The sequence below is a fragment of the Heloderma suspectum genome, chromosome 1 (genome assembly GCF_057233095.1).
Source record: "Heloderma suspectum isolate Gila_16-S chromosome 1, 16-S_ref, whole genome shotgun sequence".
In the NCBI taxonomy this organism is placed as follows: Eukaryota; Metazoa; Chordata; class Lepidosauria; order Squamata; family Helodermatidae; genus Heloderma; species Heloderma suspectum.
The window spans coordinates 166,025,376-166,042,799 of NC_139458.1; the positions used below are offsets into that span (position 1 = coordinate 166,025,376).

General features: G+C 47.0%; 1 protein-coding gene across 1 annotated transcript in view; it reads right to left on the reverse strand.

Annotated features, from left to right (window-relative positions):
- Nucleotides 1-17,424, reverse strand: part of LRP1B (LDL receptor related protein 1B) — a 1,474,154-nt gene that overhangs the window by 241,212 nt on the left and 1,215,518 nt on the right. The window contains exons 45-46 of the mRNA XM_084809602.1: nucleotides 15,050-15,242; nucleotides 12,900-13,025 (exon numbers count right to left, since the gene is read on the reverse strand). Coding sequence (XP_084665728.1) covers nucleotides 12,900-13,025; nucleotides 15,050-15,242 — 319 coding nt within the window. The remainder of the gene's footprint in view (nucleotides 1-12,899; nucleotides 13,026-15,049; nucleotides 15,243-17,424) is intronic.

Consider the following 17,424-nt stretch of genomic DNA (forward strand, 5'->3'; position numbering starts at 1 on the left):
TTTCTTGGATTGTCAGTTCTATATGAAGCTTTATTTGCTGCTTTCTTGTTGCAGCACAGTTGTAGTCTGGATGGTGGTGTGATCTGTCGAAGCCTGTTATGTGTAGAAGATATTGCTTGAGGGCAGGGGATAGTAAAAAGAGCATGAAATGCATCCAACACCTTTTGTACTGGGCTCTACCCTCATATTTTTGTCCAGAACTAATTTTGTTGCAATACTGAGGTGTCCTATAAAAGCTTTCCCATCTGTGTGAGAGCCACTGACCCATCACCAGGACCCACATAACTGGAGGGTGAATCAAAATGGCCTAACCATTTTTATGGGCACTCGCTATATTTATGGGCCTGTACTATAGAAGGGCCCTAAGCAATTGGCTCTACCCATATTGCTGCACACGTGACAGCCAGATATTCTTGTAACTGTATAGGGTTAACATATATAAACAGCTGCCACAAGTGTTTGAAGGGCATCTAACAAATTATAAACTGTGGTCATGCTCATAATGAGCTGACATTTTCAGCCTTAGAGGGCACATTTATGCCAAACATAGTTTACTTCTGATTCCAAACTGTCAATTAACAAGACAGTTGAACTGAATGAAATGAACTGAAACAATACATTTGGATCAGAACAAGATATAAAATGGGTAGTATCTTACTGAACCAGAACAGTAAAATGTTGCTCTTTCTTTGTTCACACACAAACACATCTCACTTGTATGCTTGGACATTTTAAACATATTTTGGAAAGATATGTAGTATCACAATATTCTATATCTGTTACCTAACTACCAGCAGTGATGCAGCCTATTCTAAAGTTGTGCCGATTAAGCAGCTTAATACTTTGGGAAGTATAAATGCCTTGCTATGCTGCCAAGTTAATTACAGTTTTGAACTTACAGCAAATCAACTGTGTGGGGTACTTTCAGAGATATACTGTGGGTTCATTAGTGATTGTTTAAATGCTATATTGAAATTAGCTGTTATTTTGAGATACTGATGTTTTAATTACATTCACTTGGAACCACCATTGCAAATCAGGTGCCTGTCCATACAAGATCAATTGATAGGATTTTCACAGCTGTTTGAAGTTTGTACTGCATTACAACAGTGTTATAGCCTTAATGAACATACCTGGTATCAATGCAAATCATCTGTATGACTCACTCTATTTGAATTATACGGCCAAACAGGAACAGGTTTGTAGCAAGGACTACAAATCTATAGCACAGTGACTGTAAATTAATTTATTGATTAAAAAAAAACTGCTTTAGATCAACTCTATATTCACAATATCAATGCCTGAAACATTTTAATTCCCATACTCCATTAGGCTCCTCAAATGGCTTCTTGCTGTAAAATACTCAAAGGAAATAAACCCTGTTATAGAAAAATAAGTTATCAAAAGATGGGTACAGGAAACTGAGGTAAATTAATGACAACTGATGTTCACAATGATTCATAAAGGGATTTAAAAGACTCTAGTAAATGCCCAGAATGTCTTGGGAAAAAATGGCAAAGAAGCCTAACATTTGGAAAATGAAAATCCTCATAGGTTAATTTTCTCAGCTAATATTCAGGATATTAAAAAAAAAAAAAATACTGTCTGGAATATTCAATAGAGGTACTTAGATGACCCTCCTCATTCATTCAGAGAACATGTGAGGAGGTCACAGGGCCACAAGGGCTAGTCCCACTCCTTCTGCTTACATGCCCAATGCCCATAATTTTACCCCCACCCCCAATACCAAGGCATTATGTTAAACACATTAACACTCAGTAGTATCCCTTAAGGCTGAATATGCCCACTCAAGGTATGCACACAAATCCCTCTTACATACCACACACCTTTGCACTAGGTACCCATGGAAAGAAATCTTAGCTCCTACCTAAAAACAGTCATAAACTAAGGGCGCAATCCTATCAGGATGGTCCTAACTCTTTGACCTTTGGGTTTACGGCCCTCCAATGCAGAGCGAGAGGAGCAGTGGAGGAAATCTTTGCCTCCATGCTCCTCCCACTCTACATTTTGGCTAGGCGGGCTTTTTTGCCCATTAGTTGAGGCTCCACAGGAAGGTGGCTGGGGAGGCCTGGGGATATATCATAAGCCAGCCTCACCAGTCTCCTCCCCTTTAGATCAGGCCTGGAAATGAACTGGCAATCAATACAGTTGATACAAAACAGGTATTATATGTTCTGAGTGCCTGAATCCCACAAGCAACCCAACAGCGCCACATAGAGTGAATTATAGTCTGGATGTAACCAGAGCATGTATGACTGTGGCAAGATCCACTTTCTCTAGATAGAATCATAGCTGGTGAATCAGCTGAACCAGGCCCAGGAGGACGCCCAAGAAGCTGCAAACATGGTCATTCAAGGGGAATGCAGTATCATCCAGAACCAGGTGCCATAACTCCATCAAGATCAGTAGCTCTATGAGCTGATGAAACATCAAGGTAATAAGAAGTAAGCACACAGGCAAATTAAGCACCTGTGTGAGGAGAAGATGAGTACTACCCATTTATCTAATTAAGAACATGAGAAGAGCCATGCTGGATCAGACCAAGGGGTGATCCAGTCCAATATTCTGTTCACATAGTGGCCAACCAGCTGTCGACCAGGAAACCACAAGCAGGACATGAGTGCAACAGCACCCTCCCACCCATGTCCCCCAGCAACTGGTGTACACTGCCTCTGATACTGGAGGTAGCACATAGCCATCAGGACTAGTAGCCATTGATAGCTTTCTCCTCCAGGAATGTATCTAACCCTCTTTTAAAGCCATCCAAATTGGTGGCCATCACGACATCTTGTAGCAGCCAAATTCCACAGTTTAACTATGCATTGTGTGAAGTAGTACTTCATTTTATCTGTCCTGAATTTTGCACCAATCAGCTTCATGGGATGACCCTGGTTTCTATGAGAGAGGGAGAAAAAGGTCTCCCTATCCATATTCTCCACACCATCCATAATTTTGTAGACCTCTACCATGTCTCCCCTTAGCCTCCTTTTTTCCAAGCTAAACAATCCAGCTGTTGTAACCTTCCCTCATAGGGGAGATGCTCCAGCCCCTTGACTGCAGCCCTTTTTTGCACTTTTTCCAGCTCTACAATATATATATATATTGAGCGGAACTGTACACAGTATTCTACGATTTGTATAAGGGCACTATGATATTGGCAGTTTTATTTTCAATTCTTTTTCTAATTATGCCTAACATGAAGTTTGCCTTTTTCACAGTGACCACATGCTGAATTGACATTTTCATTGAGCTGTCCACCACAACCTCAAGACCTCTTTCTTGGCTGGTGACCGCTAGGGATGGGGGAGAATTCCTCCACAGACCCCAATGAGGCCGGATTCCCAATTCCCATTGGGGCCCATGGCAGAACAGAGCACTCACCTCCACCTCCCTGCGGAGTCCGTCCGGGTTGGATCCATCGCTTCCTCGATCCTGCGGAGCCAGCTGCCTGCTCCGTGTCCCTGGCAAACGCCGATACAGCCGTCAGCCTTTGCCATGCCGTATCGCTGTAAGTCTCCGGATGCAAATGGCGTAGTGGGCACCATTTGCGGCCGTAAAGCTGGTAGATTAGCCTAAATGCAGCCATTTACGGCTGCATTTAGGTTAATCTACCAGCTTTACAGCTGCAAACGGCATCCACTACACCACTTGCGTCCCTGTTCATGCAATAGGCTATGTAAATATTTGCAGCCGTAAAAAATAGGCTACGCACCTTGGAGTCCATGAAGGAATTCTCTGACATCCCTATCCCTGACTGAGCTGGCAGTTTCGAGTGTGGTGTGGGAGGAACCCAGGATGGTGGCTCTGGATGACTTCAACTTCCATGCTGAGACTGTCCCTGGAGTTACACCTCAGGACTTCATGGCCTCCATGACAACCATGGGGCTGTCTCAGTTTGTCATCAGCCCAACACATGAAGCAGAGCATACCCTTGATTTGGTTTTTGCTCCAAGTTATGGGCTGGGTAGTCTGAAGGGGGGGGGGTCCAAGTAACCCCAATGTCATGGTCAGACCATTTTCTGGTGAGATTTGAACTCATGGTGCTACTTCCCTCCTGGAGGGGTGAAGGAAGACCATTCAGATGGTCTGCCCCAGGAGACTGATGAAATCCAATGGACTTCTGAATGCTCTTGGTAGGGGTGTACAGATTCCCCACCGTCTGTTCCTGTGGGGAATCCGTGGGGGAGGGGAGGTGATCCATTCCTCCCCCCCTCCGGAATCCTCCAGAGCGGCTCCACTCCATGAGGATTCCGTGGGGGGGGGACCAGCTTGGGGGCCGTTTCCTTCCCTCCTGCCAGCCAGAGCCATTCGCCTCCTCCCTGTCCCTGCCGATTGCCATGTCTTTTCTTTTTTTTTTTTTTAAAGGTGATTGGCAGGATGTGCCCATAGACCTAGATGCAAATAGAGTCATGAATCTTGCATCTAAGTCTATGTGTCCATAGGCTTCTACGCAAGGTTCACGGCTCCATTTTGCATATAAGTCTATGGACACATCCTGCCGATTGCCTTTTTTTTTTTTTTTTTTAAGAAAAGACATGGCAATCAGCAGGGACAGGGAGGAGGCAAATGGCTCTGGCTGGCAAGAAGCAGCTGAGTGCCATTCTGCCTCCAGTCCTCCTGGAACGGAGATAAGTAGTCCTGATCTGCTGTGGATTCCAAAGAATCTGGCCTCATTTGAATCCGCAGCGGATTTCTCTGACATCCCTAGCTTGGGGATTTTCCCGTGGAGAGAGCTGGTGATCCAGCTGAATCCCTAGCCTCACTGTGGAACTGTGAGATGTGGAGGGCCATCAACTTGATTGCACCTGAGTGCCCTCGCCAGTGCTGTAGAGCCTGCTCCACTCCTTGGTATACTGGGGAGCTGTGGTCAATGAAACAGGCTGGATGTTGGCTAGAGTGCAAATGGCCTAAGACTCAAAGCGAAGATGACTGAGCATGCCCTAGAGCACACAATCATGCCTATTGCGTGGTGGTGGAGGCAGCAAAGAAGGGTTATTTTGCTGCCTCCACTGCATCCTCAAGTAGTTGTCCAGCAGAACTCTTCTGGGTGGTCTGGGAGCTGTTAACAACACCCTCCCCAGCAAATAGGGCCCTGGCCCTGTTGAGGACCCACTGTGACCTTTTTGCATTGCATTTTGATTGGGGTGTACAGATTGTACTCACCCTCGTCCGCTTCATGGTCTGCGGGGGCGGGGAGGTGATCCGGTCCACCCCCCGGAATCCTCCCTAGCTGGCTCCGCTCCACAGAGCCACCGGCCGGGCCCATCCGCAGCCGGACTTCCAGCCATTGCCACGCAAATGGTGTCCGGAGTAGCAGACACCATTTGCGTCCCTGCCTTTTGCTGTGATAGGCTACGTAAAGTTTTATGTAGCCTATCACGGCAAAAGGCGGGGACGCAAATGACATAGTGGACGCTATTTGCGTCCTTGCTCTTTACCGTGATAGCCTATGTAAATCTTTACGTAGCCTATCATGGCAAAAGGCAGGGACACAAATGGCATCCGCTATGCCGGATGCCATTTGCATCTGAAGACAGGCAGCAGCGGATGGGACAGGCAGCAGTGGATGGTAGCGGATGGCTGGCAGCAGGTAGGATCCAGCTGGCACGGATTCCCCCGGGTGGCGGAGATGAGTCTTTCATTCCGCTGTGGACTCCAGGGGAGTCCACTCATTTGAGTCCGTGGTGGAATTCTCCGCCATCCCTACATTTTGAGGACAAAAATGCTGGTCTCCACAGTGAACTTGACACTGTTGTTAGCACAGTTCCAGTTGAGGTGTCTGATGTCACCATCTGCCTGATTTTGTGGGATCAATTTCAGTTACTGTGACCTGATGATGTGGTACATGCAGCAATGTGACCCACCACGTACCCTCTCCATCCCTGCCCTCTGGCTAATAAAAGCTAGCTGAGGAGGTATGACTGGTTGGGTTCAGGGAGTGATATATGCTTCCCTGTGGGAAGGGGTGGTCGCTGCTGCCCTTAAAAAGGCAGTAGTGTGACCACTTCTGAAGAAGCCCACTATGGACCCAACAGTATTAGACAACTAATACAACAGTATTAGACAACTCCCCCTTTGAAGGGAGCCACTTCGGGGGGAGTCACAAGGGCAAGAGCCACCCCCCTAACACTGGGTTGACTGGTTTCGTGGCTTTTATGTGTGGGGGTTGTTTTTTGGTTATTTGCTTAGAGGACATATGGCCAAATCAGGGTACTTGTGGGGGCCCCAATTAGTGTGGTTACAAGTCAAGGGAGATATGGCATTGGGAGGAGGGCTAGCCAGGTTAGGGGAACATGGCTCAGACAGTTAACTGCAGTGCCGTGTTCTGGCCTTCCCCCCAGCCACAGGCATAGTGGGTGCCCTATCAGCCTGCCCTCGGGTCTCCGGATGCTGCTGTTAAATGCCAGATTGGTTCAGAATAAGACCTCCATTATCCATGATTTAATAGTGGATGAGGTGGCAGATCTGGCATGCATAACTGAGACCTGGGTGGGTGAGCAGGGAGGAGTTAGTCTCTCCCAGCTCTGCCCACCGCACCGGGGTAATTGGTTCAGCATCATGGAGGACCTGAGGGCTGGGGAGGGGGGTTGCTGTGGTCTATAGGAATTCCATCTCCCTCTGCAGGCTCCCCGTCCATGTGACTACAGGTCTGGAGAGTTTGCACCTTGTGTCGGGCCAGCGGGATAGATTGGGGACTCTGTTGGTGTATCACTCACCCCGCTGCTCAACAGACTCCCTATCTGAGCTGATGGAGGTGGTCTCGGGTGCGCTGTTGTGATCCCCCAGACTGTTGGTTCTGGGGGATGTCAACATACATGCTGAGGGCACCTTGTCTGGGGCTGCTCAGGATTTCATGGCCTCCATGATGACCATGGGACTGTCCCAACATGTCATCAGCCTGACGCATGTAGCGGGGCATACTCTAGATTTGGTTTTCGCAACTGGACATGGAGATGGTGGTCTGAAGGTGGAGGACTTTGCATCAGTCCCCTTGTCATGGTCAGATCATTGTCTGCTGAGGTTTAGACTTACAGCAGCTTTTCCCCTCTGCAAGGGAGGGGGGCTATTAAAATGGTCCACCCCCAGAGGCTAATGGATTGGGATGGTTTCCAGAGGACTCTGGGGAGGTTTCTAGCTGGTATGGCTGGCTCTCCTGTAGAAACCCTGGTTGATCTATGGAATGCCGAAATGACCTGGGTTGACATAATTGCTGCTGAGTGCCCTCTCCTGAGTAGAGGTCATACTGCTCCATGGTATACCCTCGAGCTGAGAGCGATGAAACAAAATAGGAGATGGCTTGAGTACAGATGGAGAAGAACTCCTAGTGGATGCAATGAAATGCTGGTATGTGCCTATGGTAAAGTATATTCAGGAGCAGTGAGGGCAGCAAAAAACCATAATCTTGCTGCCTCTATTGAATCTGTTGTCTGCCACCCAGCGGAGCTGTTCAGAGTCATCCGGGAGCTATTACATGCCAGCCTTAAGGACACTGCAGATCCCTCTGAGGCCTGCCGTAGTGCATTTGCTAGGCACTTCCAGGATAAGATCTCTTGCATCCATCAGGACTTAGACTCCAGTGGTATAGCAGGTGAATCTGGTGAGGTATCCAGAGCACAGCCTTGTCCTGTTCTCCTGGATGAGTTTCAGTTGGTACAGCTCGAAGATGTTGATGAGGTGTTTGGACAGGTTTGTGCAACCACTTCCTTACTGGATCCTTGCCCCTCTTGGCTTATAAAAACTGGAAGGGAAGGAACCGCTGGCTGGGCAAGGGAGGTGATTAATGCCCCCTTGTAAGAGGGAGTGGTCCTGGGCCACCTCAAAGAAGTGATAGTGAGACCACTCCTGGAGAAACCCTCACTGGACCCAGAAAATCTTAGTAATTTTAGGCCAGTGGCAAATGTTCTTTTCCTGGGCAAGGTTCTTGAGTGAGTGGTTGCCAACCAGCTCCAGACTCTCTTGGATGGAGCCAATTATCTAGATCCATTTCAGTCAGGGTTCAGGCCTGGTTTTGGCATGGAAACAGCCTTGGTTGCCCTGCATGAATGATGACCTATGTTGGGAGAGCCGAGAGAGACAGGGGGAATGTGACCTTATTGATTCTCTTTGATCTCTCGGTGGCTTTCAGTACCATCGACCATGGTATTTTTCTGAGATGATTGTTTGAGCTGGGAGTGGGAGGCACTGCATTGCAGTGGTTTCGCTCCTACTTGGATGGTTGGCTCCAGAAGGTGGTGCTTGGGGAATATTGCTCGGTCCCATGGATTCTCCAGTATGGGGTTCCACAGGGGTCAGTTTTATCGCCCATGCTATTTACCATTCTACATGAAACCGTTGAGTGTGGTCATCCAAAGTTTTGGAGTGCATTGTCATCAGTAAGCTGATGACATGCAACTGTATTTCTCATTTTCATCTTCTTCAGGTGAGGCTGTAGATGTGCTAAATTGGTGCCTGGGTGCAACAATGGACTGGATGAAGGCTAATAAACTGAAACTCAATACAGACAAGACTGAGATGCTGTTGGTGGGTGGTTCTTCTGATCGGATGAAGGGTGCTCAACTTGTTCTAGGTGGGGTTGCACTCCCCCTGAAGGAGCAGGTTCATAGCGTGGGGGTTCTCCTTGAGCCATTTTTGTCACTTGAGGCTCAGGTGGCCTCAGTGGCACAAAGTGCCTTCTACCAACTTCTGTTGGTGGCCCAGCTATGCCCCTATCTGGATGGGGATAACCTGGCTTCAGTTGTCTATGCTTTGGTAATCTCCAAGTTAGATTAATGCAAGTTAGATTACTCTACGTGGGGCTGCCTTTGAAGATGGTTCAGAAGCTGCAGCTCATGGAAGATGCAGTGGCCAGATTGATAATGGGGACCAGAAGTTTTGAACATATAAGACCGTCTCTGGCCCAGTTGCACTGGCTGCCTGTATGTTTCCAAGCCCAATTCAAGGTACTGGTTTAACCTATAATTGGCTAAATGCTTTAGCCATGATAGGGTACATAAATATTTACGTAGACTATTATGGGCTAGCATAGGGACGCAAATGGCGTCCCCTACACAGGATGCCACTTGTGTCCGAAGCAGCCTGGCAGTGGGTGGAGGCCTCAGTGTGGGTTCCCCGGCCGGCAGCTCCGCGGACTAGCCGTGGAGTGGATCCAGCCAGGCAGGATTCCGGGGGGGGGGGGAGGAACGGATCACCTCCCCGCACCTGCGGACCCCAGCGGAGCCAGGTAAGTGGGGTTTTGTACACCCCTAGATATATGTTCTTTTGTGTATATTGTCTGTTCATGTGCTTTTTAAGTAATTGGCTTTTAAAATCTGTATACTGTATATTTAAATGTTTTTAATATTTGTACACCACCCAGAGAGCTTTGTTTATTGGGCAGTATAGAAATGTAATAAATGGATAAATAAAAAGAAATAAACTACCTCCCAGTCACAAATACCCCTTTTTTAGGGAAGGTACTTGAGAGGGTTGTGGAGGAGCAACTGCAGGCACTCTTGGAGGATACTGATTATCTAGACCCATTCCAGTTTGGTTTTAATCTGGTTACAGGACTGAATCAGCCTTGGTCACCCTGACCCTGATGGATGGCCTTTATTGTAGGGATGTACGAAAGTCACTTACCTTATGACGAAATTGATTCGCGGTGGGGGGGAGGCACTCCGTCCCTCCCCCCTGAAATTCTGGCCGGGGGGGAGGCGCCCAGTCCCTCCCCCCTGAAATTCTGGCCGGGGGGGAGGCGCCCCGTCCCTCCCGCCGCGAATCCTGGCCGGCCGGGTCTGCAAATGGCAGTGGCCGTAGCCGCCACCGTTTGCGTCCCTGCAGTCAGCCATGATAGGCTACGTAAATGTTTACGTAGCCTATCACGGCTGGGCTGAGTAAAAACAACAACAACAACAACAACCGTGCGTATGCAAATGGCGGTGCCCATAGGCACCGCCATTTGCATTCCTTATTTTGGCACGTCTAGTCTACGTAAACATTTACGTAGACTACGGTGAAAATAAGGGGAACACAAATAGCATAGCGTCTACGCTATTTGCGTTCCCCTTATTTTCGCCGTAGTCTACGTAAATGTTTATGTAGACTAGACGTGCCAAAATAAGGAATGCAAATGGCGGCTGCCATGGGCACCGCCATTTGCGTACACGTGGGTTTTTTTCTTTTCTTTTACTCAGCCGTGATAGGCTACGTAAACATTTACGTAGCCTATCACAGTATATATTAAAAATCTAGCCGTGATAGGCTACGTAAATCTTTACGTAGCCTATCACGTTTTTTTGTTTTTTGGGTTTTTTTACTGGAAATGGTGGCGGCGGCAGCCGGTTGGAAGACTGGTCCCTGCCGCCGCTGCACCACCGCCGCACCACCGCCGGAGCTGCTGCCGCCGCCACCACCTCCAGGGAGATTCGCCCAAGCTAAGTCCCATCCCACGGGGTGGGGGTGGGGGGGCAGACCGTTTCGCCACCAATTTCGGGGGGCTGAATGCACTGGCATTCGGCCTCCCCGAGATTGGTGGCGAAATTCTCTGACATCCCTACTTTATTGAGACAGGGACAGGGGGAGTGCAACCCTGTTAATTCTGCTCAACTCCTCATACGCTTTTGATACCATTGACCATGGTATCCTCCTGGATTGACTCTGTGGGATGAGTACGAGAGGCACTGTGTTACAGAGGTTCCAGTCCTACCTACGGGGCCAATTTCAGAGAGTAACATTGCGTGACTATTCCTCGGTCCTCAGCAATTGAGCTATGGGGTGCCACAGGGTAATATCTTGTCCCCAATATTGTTCAACATCTATATGAAGCTGCTAGGAGTGGTCATTAGGAGATTTGGAGCTAAATCCCATCTGTATGCTCATGACATGCAGCTCTATCTCCCTGTGACATTTGAATGAGGTGAGGCTGTGCAAGTCCTGGATCAGCACCTAGACTCAGTGATGGTCTGGATGAGGGCCAATAAACTGAAGCTGAATCCTGGCAAGACGGAAGCCCTGTGGGTGTGTGATTCCCAGGTCTGGGAGACAGGCTCACTGCCTGTTCTGGATGGGATTGCACTCTCTTTGAAAGATCAGGTTCATAGTCTGGGGGTACTCCTTGATACAGCTTTATCACTGGAGGGCCTAGAGGCCTGAGTGGAAAGGAGTGTCTTCTCTGATTTGCAGCTAGTGCACTAGTTACAGCAGTTCCTGAACAGAGATGGCTTAGCCACAATTCTGGTAGGGATGTACGAAAGTTACTTACCGTTTCGCGGATCTGCTTCATGGTGGGGGGGGGGGAGGCGCTCCATCCCTCCCCCCGGAATCCTCGACAGGGAGGGAGGCGCTCCGTCCCTCCCCTTGGAGTCCTGCCCGGCCAGCTCCGCGGGGATTCCGCGGAGCCGCTGGCCGGCTCCGCCAGCAGCCAGACATCCGGCCGCTGGGTAGCGGGGACGCAAATGGCGGCTGCCGTAGCCACTACTGTTCGTGTCCCTGTATTTCACCATGATAGGCTACACAAGTCTTTATTTACGTAAGCTAAAACAGCGAATCAAAAAGGAACGCAAATAGCGCCCACTACGCTATTTGCATTCCCCTTTATTTTCACCATAATAGTCTACGTAAATATTTACGTAGACTAAGACGGCGAAAAATAAGGAATGCAAATGGCAGCCGCTGTAGCTGCCACCATTTGCGTATGCATTTGTTTTTTTTTGTTTAAACCCAGATGTGATAGGCTACGTAAGTCTTTGCGTAGCCTTTCACGTCTATGTAAAAAAAAAAAATAGACGAGACTGCAAATGGCGGCGGCGGCAGCTGGTTGGAAGACCAGCCACCGCCGCCGTCCGGAACATCTGCCCCAGGTAAGTCTCATCCCGGGGGGGGGGATCCGGGGGGGGCAGGGGGGCAGGCCATTCCACCACGGATTTCGGGGGGCTGAATGCCAGTGCATTCGGCCTCACTGAAATCCGTGGCGGAATTCTCCGCCATCCCTAGATTCTGGTAACCTTATTTTTGGATTATTGGAACACACTTTACATGGCTGCTCTTCAAAGTTCTGGGAGATAAGCTCATTGCATGTTCTGGATGGGGTTGCACTCCATTTGAAAGATCAAGTTCATAGTCTGGAGGTACTCCTAGATCCATCATTGTCACTGGAGGCCCAAGTGGCCACAGCAGCTTGGAATACCTTTTACTAGCTTCAGCTGGTTTGCCAGCTATGGCCTCTCCTGGACAGGGATAGCTTGGCCATGGTGGTACAGGCATTAGTAACCTCAAGACTGGATTACTGCATTGCGCTCTATGTGGGGTTCCCCTTAAGGCTGGTCTGGAAGCTGGAGCTAGTGCAGAATGCAGCAGCTCAGTTGTTGCTGGGAGCTGCCCCTTTTCAGCATGTAACTCGTTTGCTGAGGGAACTGCACTGGCTGCCTATTCACTACTGGGCCATGTTTACGGCATTAGTACTAGTGTACAAAGCCCTAAACAACTTGGAACCAGGAGACCTAAAAAAGCTCCTTCTTCTTTACCAACCTGCCTGGTCACTGAGGTCATAAGAGGGCATGTCCATGGTGGTTCCACCTGGACCCATGGTCGGGCTGGAGTCCACCAGGAAAAGAGCCTTCAGTGTGGTGGCCCCTTCCTGTGGAACTCCCTGCCTTCGGTGGTCAGGCAGGCACTAATACTGTGTCACTTTTGGCACCTCCTGAAGATATTGTTATATCAAGAGGCTTTCCTTGAATGACCAGCTGTGGGTTATTAAATTCAGAATTTGTTTCTTTTAAAATGTTTTAATTTCTTTGACATGGTGTTTTTTTCCCCCTTTTATCTTTTTTGTTCACTGCTCTGAAAACTTTTGATGGGGAGTGGTTTATAAATATTGTAAATAAATGAATACTACTACTTACGCACACATCTGTTGTCATCTATGAGTATTCGATCACCCCTACATGAACAATTAACATGGCCATCAGGAGTCAGGAGACACAAATCATGACAACCTCCATTCATTTGGGCGCAGGGGGACAATTCACCTGAAAAAAAGAGAGACTGTAATATAAAACCATCAAAAATCAAATGACCTTTTATTGACATTGGAATTACTTGCATCATCCTTTGGGATCCCTTGATTGATTGCAGTCTAATAAAATATGGGACACCTACGTAAACACAAATTATTTTTAAACTTTGCTCTCAATATTTTGAGAATAGAGTGGAGAATAGGACTGTTTTCCCAAAGTTTCTTCACCTGTGACTATTACGGTGTTTCTCTGCAGATACTTTGGGATTATTAAAAAGTGGTATATAATATAAATACTGAAGTCCTAGAATCAGCACAGCTTTTATCTAACCTGTTTGGATCCCACCTTTACTCTGAAGATTTCAAGGTGGTATAATATTTTTCCATATTATCTATACAATCCTGTAAAGTAGCTAAGTCTGAGTGACTGGCCTAGGGTCATCCAGCAAGCTGCATGGCCAAATGGGGATTGCAATTTGGTCTGTAGTCTGAGTTCTAAATGCAATGTATTATACTAAGTAAATTAAACTTTCAGATCCCCCCCCCCCCCGCCGCGGAACTGACCATTTTAGAGAGTTCTCATCTATGAAGATGTATGCCTACCTTATGACTTTCTGTCTACACTGTGCACATATAACATCATGTCTGCGGTATAGATCTTTCCCAAAATGCAATTCTAGCTTGTCAAAAAAGAATTATGGGCCTAAAAAGTGGTAAAGAAGTTATGTGGGCCAAGTTAAAAAGTCACTAAGTATTTTTGGAAGAGGCTACTATTGGATCAGAATATGCAAGCTGCTGAAGTGCGTGAAAGCTGGCTGAAGAAAACCTACACTGTATACCTAAGAACTTGTTATTTGTGATAGAATAGCTATGTGGCAGCCATGATGGAAAGGTGAGACAGTGATGTCTCCCCTATGTGCATGTCAGGAAGTGCATGCAGCCTTTCCCGTCCTCTTTATCCAAATCTGTCTGTCTCCACTGTGGGTAATGAAGCAAAGGAAACAAACACTGACATCTTGAAGTATCATGTCACCATTTGGTCAGGGAGAATGCTCTGTCACCAAAACCAGATGAAAGGATTTAGTATGACATGTGTGTGTGTGTGCACGCGCGCACGCACGCGCGCATGTGTGCAACTTGGCATTATGGCTGTCATTAAAGATTTTGACAGTATTAACTGACTGGATTTCAGTGGACTAAGCACAATGATTGATTAACTTGGAACAGAGTTATTCTGCTACCAAGTACATGTCCAGGCTGGAAATAATGAAATTATCTCTAGTTGAAGATAATTATGAAATAAGTGGGTGATATGATGAATAAGAAGTTCTCAATAGTAGCAATACCAGAAGGGCCAGGAAGATCAAACTGGGTGTCACTGCTATCATAAAATCCCATTGTTATGGCATTGTAACTTGGTGAGTGCAGGATGAGGACACTATAAATAAGCCTGCTGACACCCTGTCTAGAGGGTTAGCCTTGGGGAGATAAAGGCTCAGGGACTTTCATCCAACAGAAGACTGGAGTACAACTCAGTCAGGCAGTGGGTGGACATTCCAAAGAGCTTCCTGCAATTAATCCTAAACCATTACCAGATATAGTGCCATTTAGCCTATGAAGCTGAAGTGGGCAACTCAGGTAGAGGGCAAGTTTTATACACACACACACACACACACACACACACAGAGAGAGAGAGAGACAGACAGACAGAGAGAGGCCTTATGTATCTCGTTACTTACACACACACACACACACACACACACACACCATGACATTTGCAGCAGATCCTCAAGAGAACACTTCTTTTTCACCGAAAGAAACACTGCAAACCCATCATTTTTGGAAGACTGATAATTGCCAACAAGGACAATAAACTTGCAGCCCTCTTTGATGTGTGTGTCTCCTATCTGATAGAAAGCTATTATATAACTAAACAAGAGGAGTATGATAAATTACAGAAATAATCCTTTTACTGAAAGAAATTTTTGAAAAATATCTACCAGTAAAGAAACGTTAATGTTGTGCTTGGTAACTTACAGCTGTTAGTGTCATTAGCAACAGCTATGATGCCCATTGGTTGATGTGGTATGTCAGATCTAAGAACTTTTGTATCTCCACCTGTATATTTATTGGATCGCAGAATAGCTCTTCTAACCCAGTCTGTCCAGAAGATCCAATCATCATAAACAGCTAGACTGAGAAAAGTACCAGGTCCAGATCTAACAATCACCTGATTAGAAAAGGAAACAGACATCAATTGAATGTGTATTTATTTCACTCTTATTTGTTTGCTTCTTTTCTGATTAGTTGGGAAAAGTCCACCGTGGAAGGGGGCTACTTGATGTTAAGATAAATCACATTAATTGAATGTCATTAGGACATTTCAGATACAGTCACAATATGAAGAGATTACATAAAAGAAAATTCTAGCTAGTGTTGGCAGCACAACTGGCTTTTCATCAGTGCCTATTCAGACATTAGACAAGTTGCCAGCTGGATTGTACAAGGAAATTAATATTTGTGTTTGTGAAGGGGGAAACCTAGCCTCACTGAGATGGAAAAGTTTGCCAGTTTTGCCTGGGGAAATGTCAGATAAATTGAGACCAACCCAAGGGTGAACTGAAAATAATTCCTGAAATAGTAGCCCAGTTTGCTGCCTACAAAAATGGCTCCTCCAGGTATGGATGCTGGAGAATTTTGATCTAACTAGATTTCACTAGAAAATGATCCCATCAAATGCTCCTTCCCTAGTATGTGGATTGGAACTGCATATTTATGGCTCTTGTACCTTCTTTTATATCTGTCTTCAAGAATGCCGAGTCCTATCTTGTCTTGGGAAACGTTGTAACAATGCATTTAACAGGCGTATCTTCTACTGATCAAGTAAATGCTGTTTTGTGAACAGGAAAACTCTATGCCCGTGTGTTCAGCTGCTATGTGCAAGCACAGCTGCTGTTGCTGCTGTGCGGCAGCAGCCTGTGGAACAAGGTCTGGGAATCCTAGATGGGCAACCCATTTCTGTGCAGGGTACAATAACAACAAAACCTCATCACATCCTCCTACTCAGAGCAGGAGGTGCAGAGCAGCAACTACTAGCTTGCCCTTGAAAGTGGGCAAGACAAAGTATGTTGTAGTTGCAGAAAATGGCCACCCACTCCTCCAGTTGTTTGCCTGCTCGCTTCCTTTCAACTGGGACTGGCCCAGTAAGGACTGGCCCTGCTGCACTCTGCAGAGAGAGCACACAGGTGAGTGAGCAAATATATCATGCAAGGGCAATATGCCCACTGCCACACTTGCCTGGTGTGGTCCTCTTCTCTAACACTCCTGGATTCAGCAGGAAGCTCCACAGCTTCCTTTGCTAGCACTGAGCATGCCCTCTGAGCATGTATATTCACTATGTCCCCGCTCCCCTGCTGGCTGGGACTGCAGAGAAACAGTGAGACAGAGGTCCAGGAAGGATGCTTTATGTTACTGTAAAAATATGGGCCTGTTCCAGGTCTTCAACACTTGCACAGGACCCAGGTTTCTGCTTTGGGGATAACTGTTCATGCTGGGTGTGCATAGTCTATTGGATTTGTATCGTTTAAGGAAGAGGAAGAGAACCTAGTGCACCAATGTGACACAGAGAGTCGGCTGATGGCTGGCTCTTCACAAGTTTTTTGTTTTAAAATGCTGCGTGCTTGATAATGGGATTTGGCAGTAGCAGGTTAGAGCTGGCAGGCTGGAGCAGGGTGAGGGGAGGAGAGGGACTCAGAAACTTGTTGCTTGGTTCCAAAGACTGCTTAAATGCACTCAACATCATAATTACTTTGTGTGGCTGTACAGATTCCTCCTTTGTTTTGCAGTCATGACCTTAAAGTGACTTGCAAATTGTTGTTGCTGGAACAGGAAAATATGGGTATGAAGGAGTACTTTTGGGTGGCTGTGTGAATCCCCTCCTTCCTATAGCTTGTCCTCTATCTCTGGCTAGCACAGTGAGGAAAGCACAGATGAGCAAGTGAGACGATGATGCAGCTTCTCCTTGGACAGGCAACCTGTGCTCATTGCACAGCTGCACTCTCCATGCTCAGCTGCACAGCCAAGAGAGAGACAGTCACAGCAAATTAGTGGGCAAAGATGGTGGCTCAGTCTTTCTGGGCAGTGCCACAGAGCCCAATCTTTGCCACCATACTGCCAGAGAGTTAGAAAAAGAAAACATGTAATCCACCATTTTGCCTGTTCACTCAGTTCCTCAGTGGAGTGGCGGGAGAACTGAACCCACTGAAGGGGATGGAAGAGGATGGGGAGAAGATGACTCATCCTTATTACCCCCCCCAACTCCCCAGTAGGGAAGGAACAAACTAGATTGTGAGTGGGAAACAAACAACATAAACATTTTGAGAGACATGTGCCTTTTGAAAAATGTATTTTAT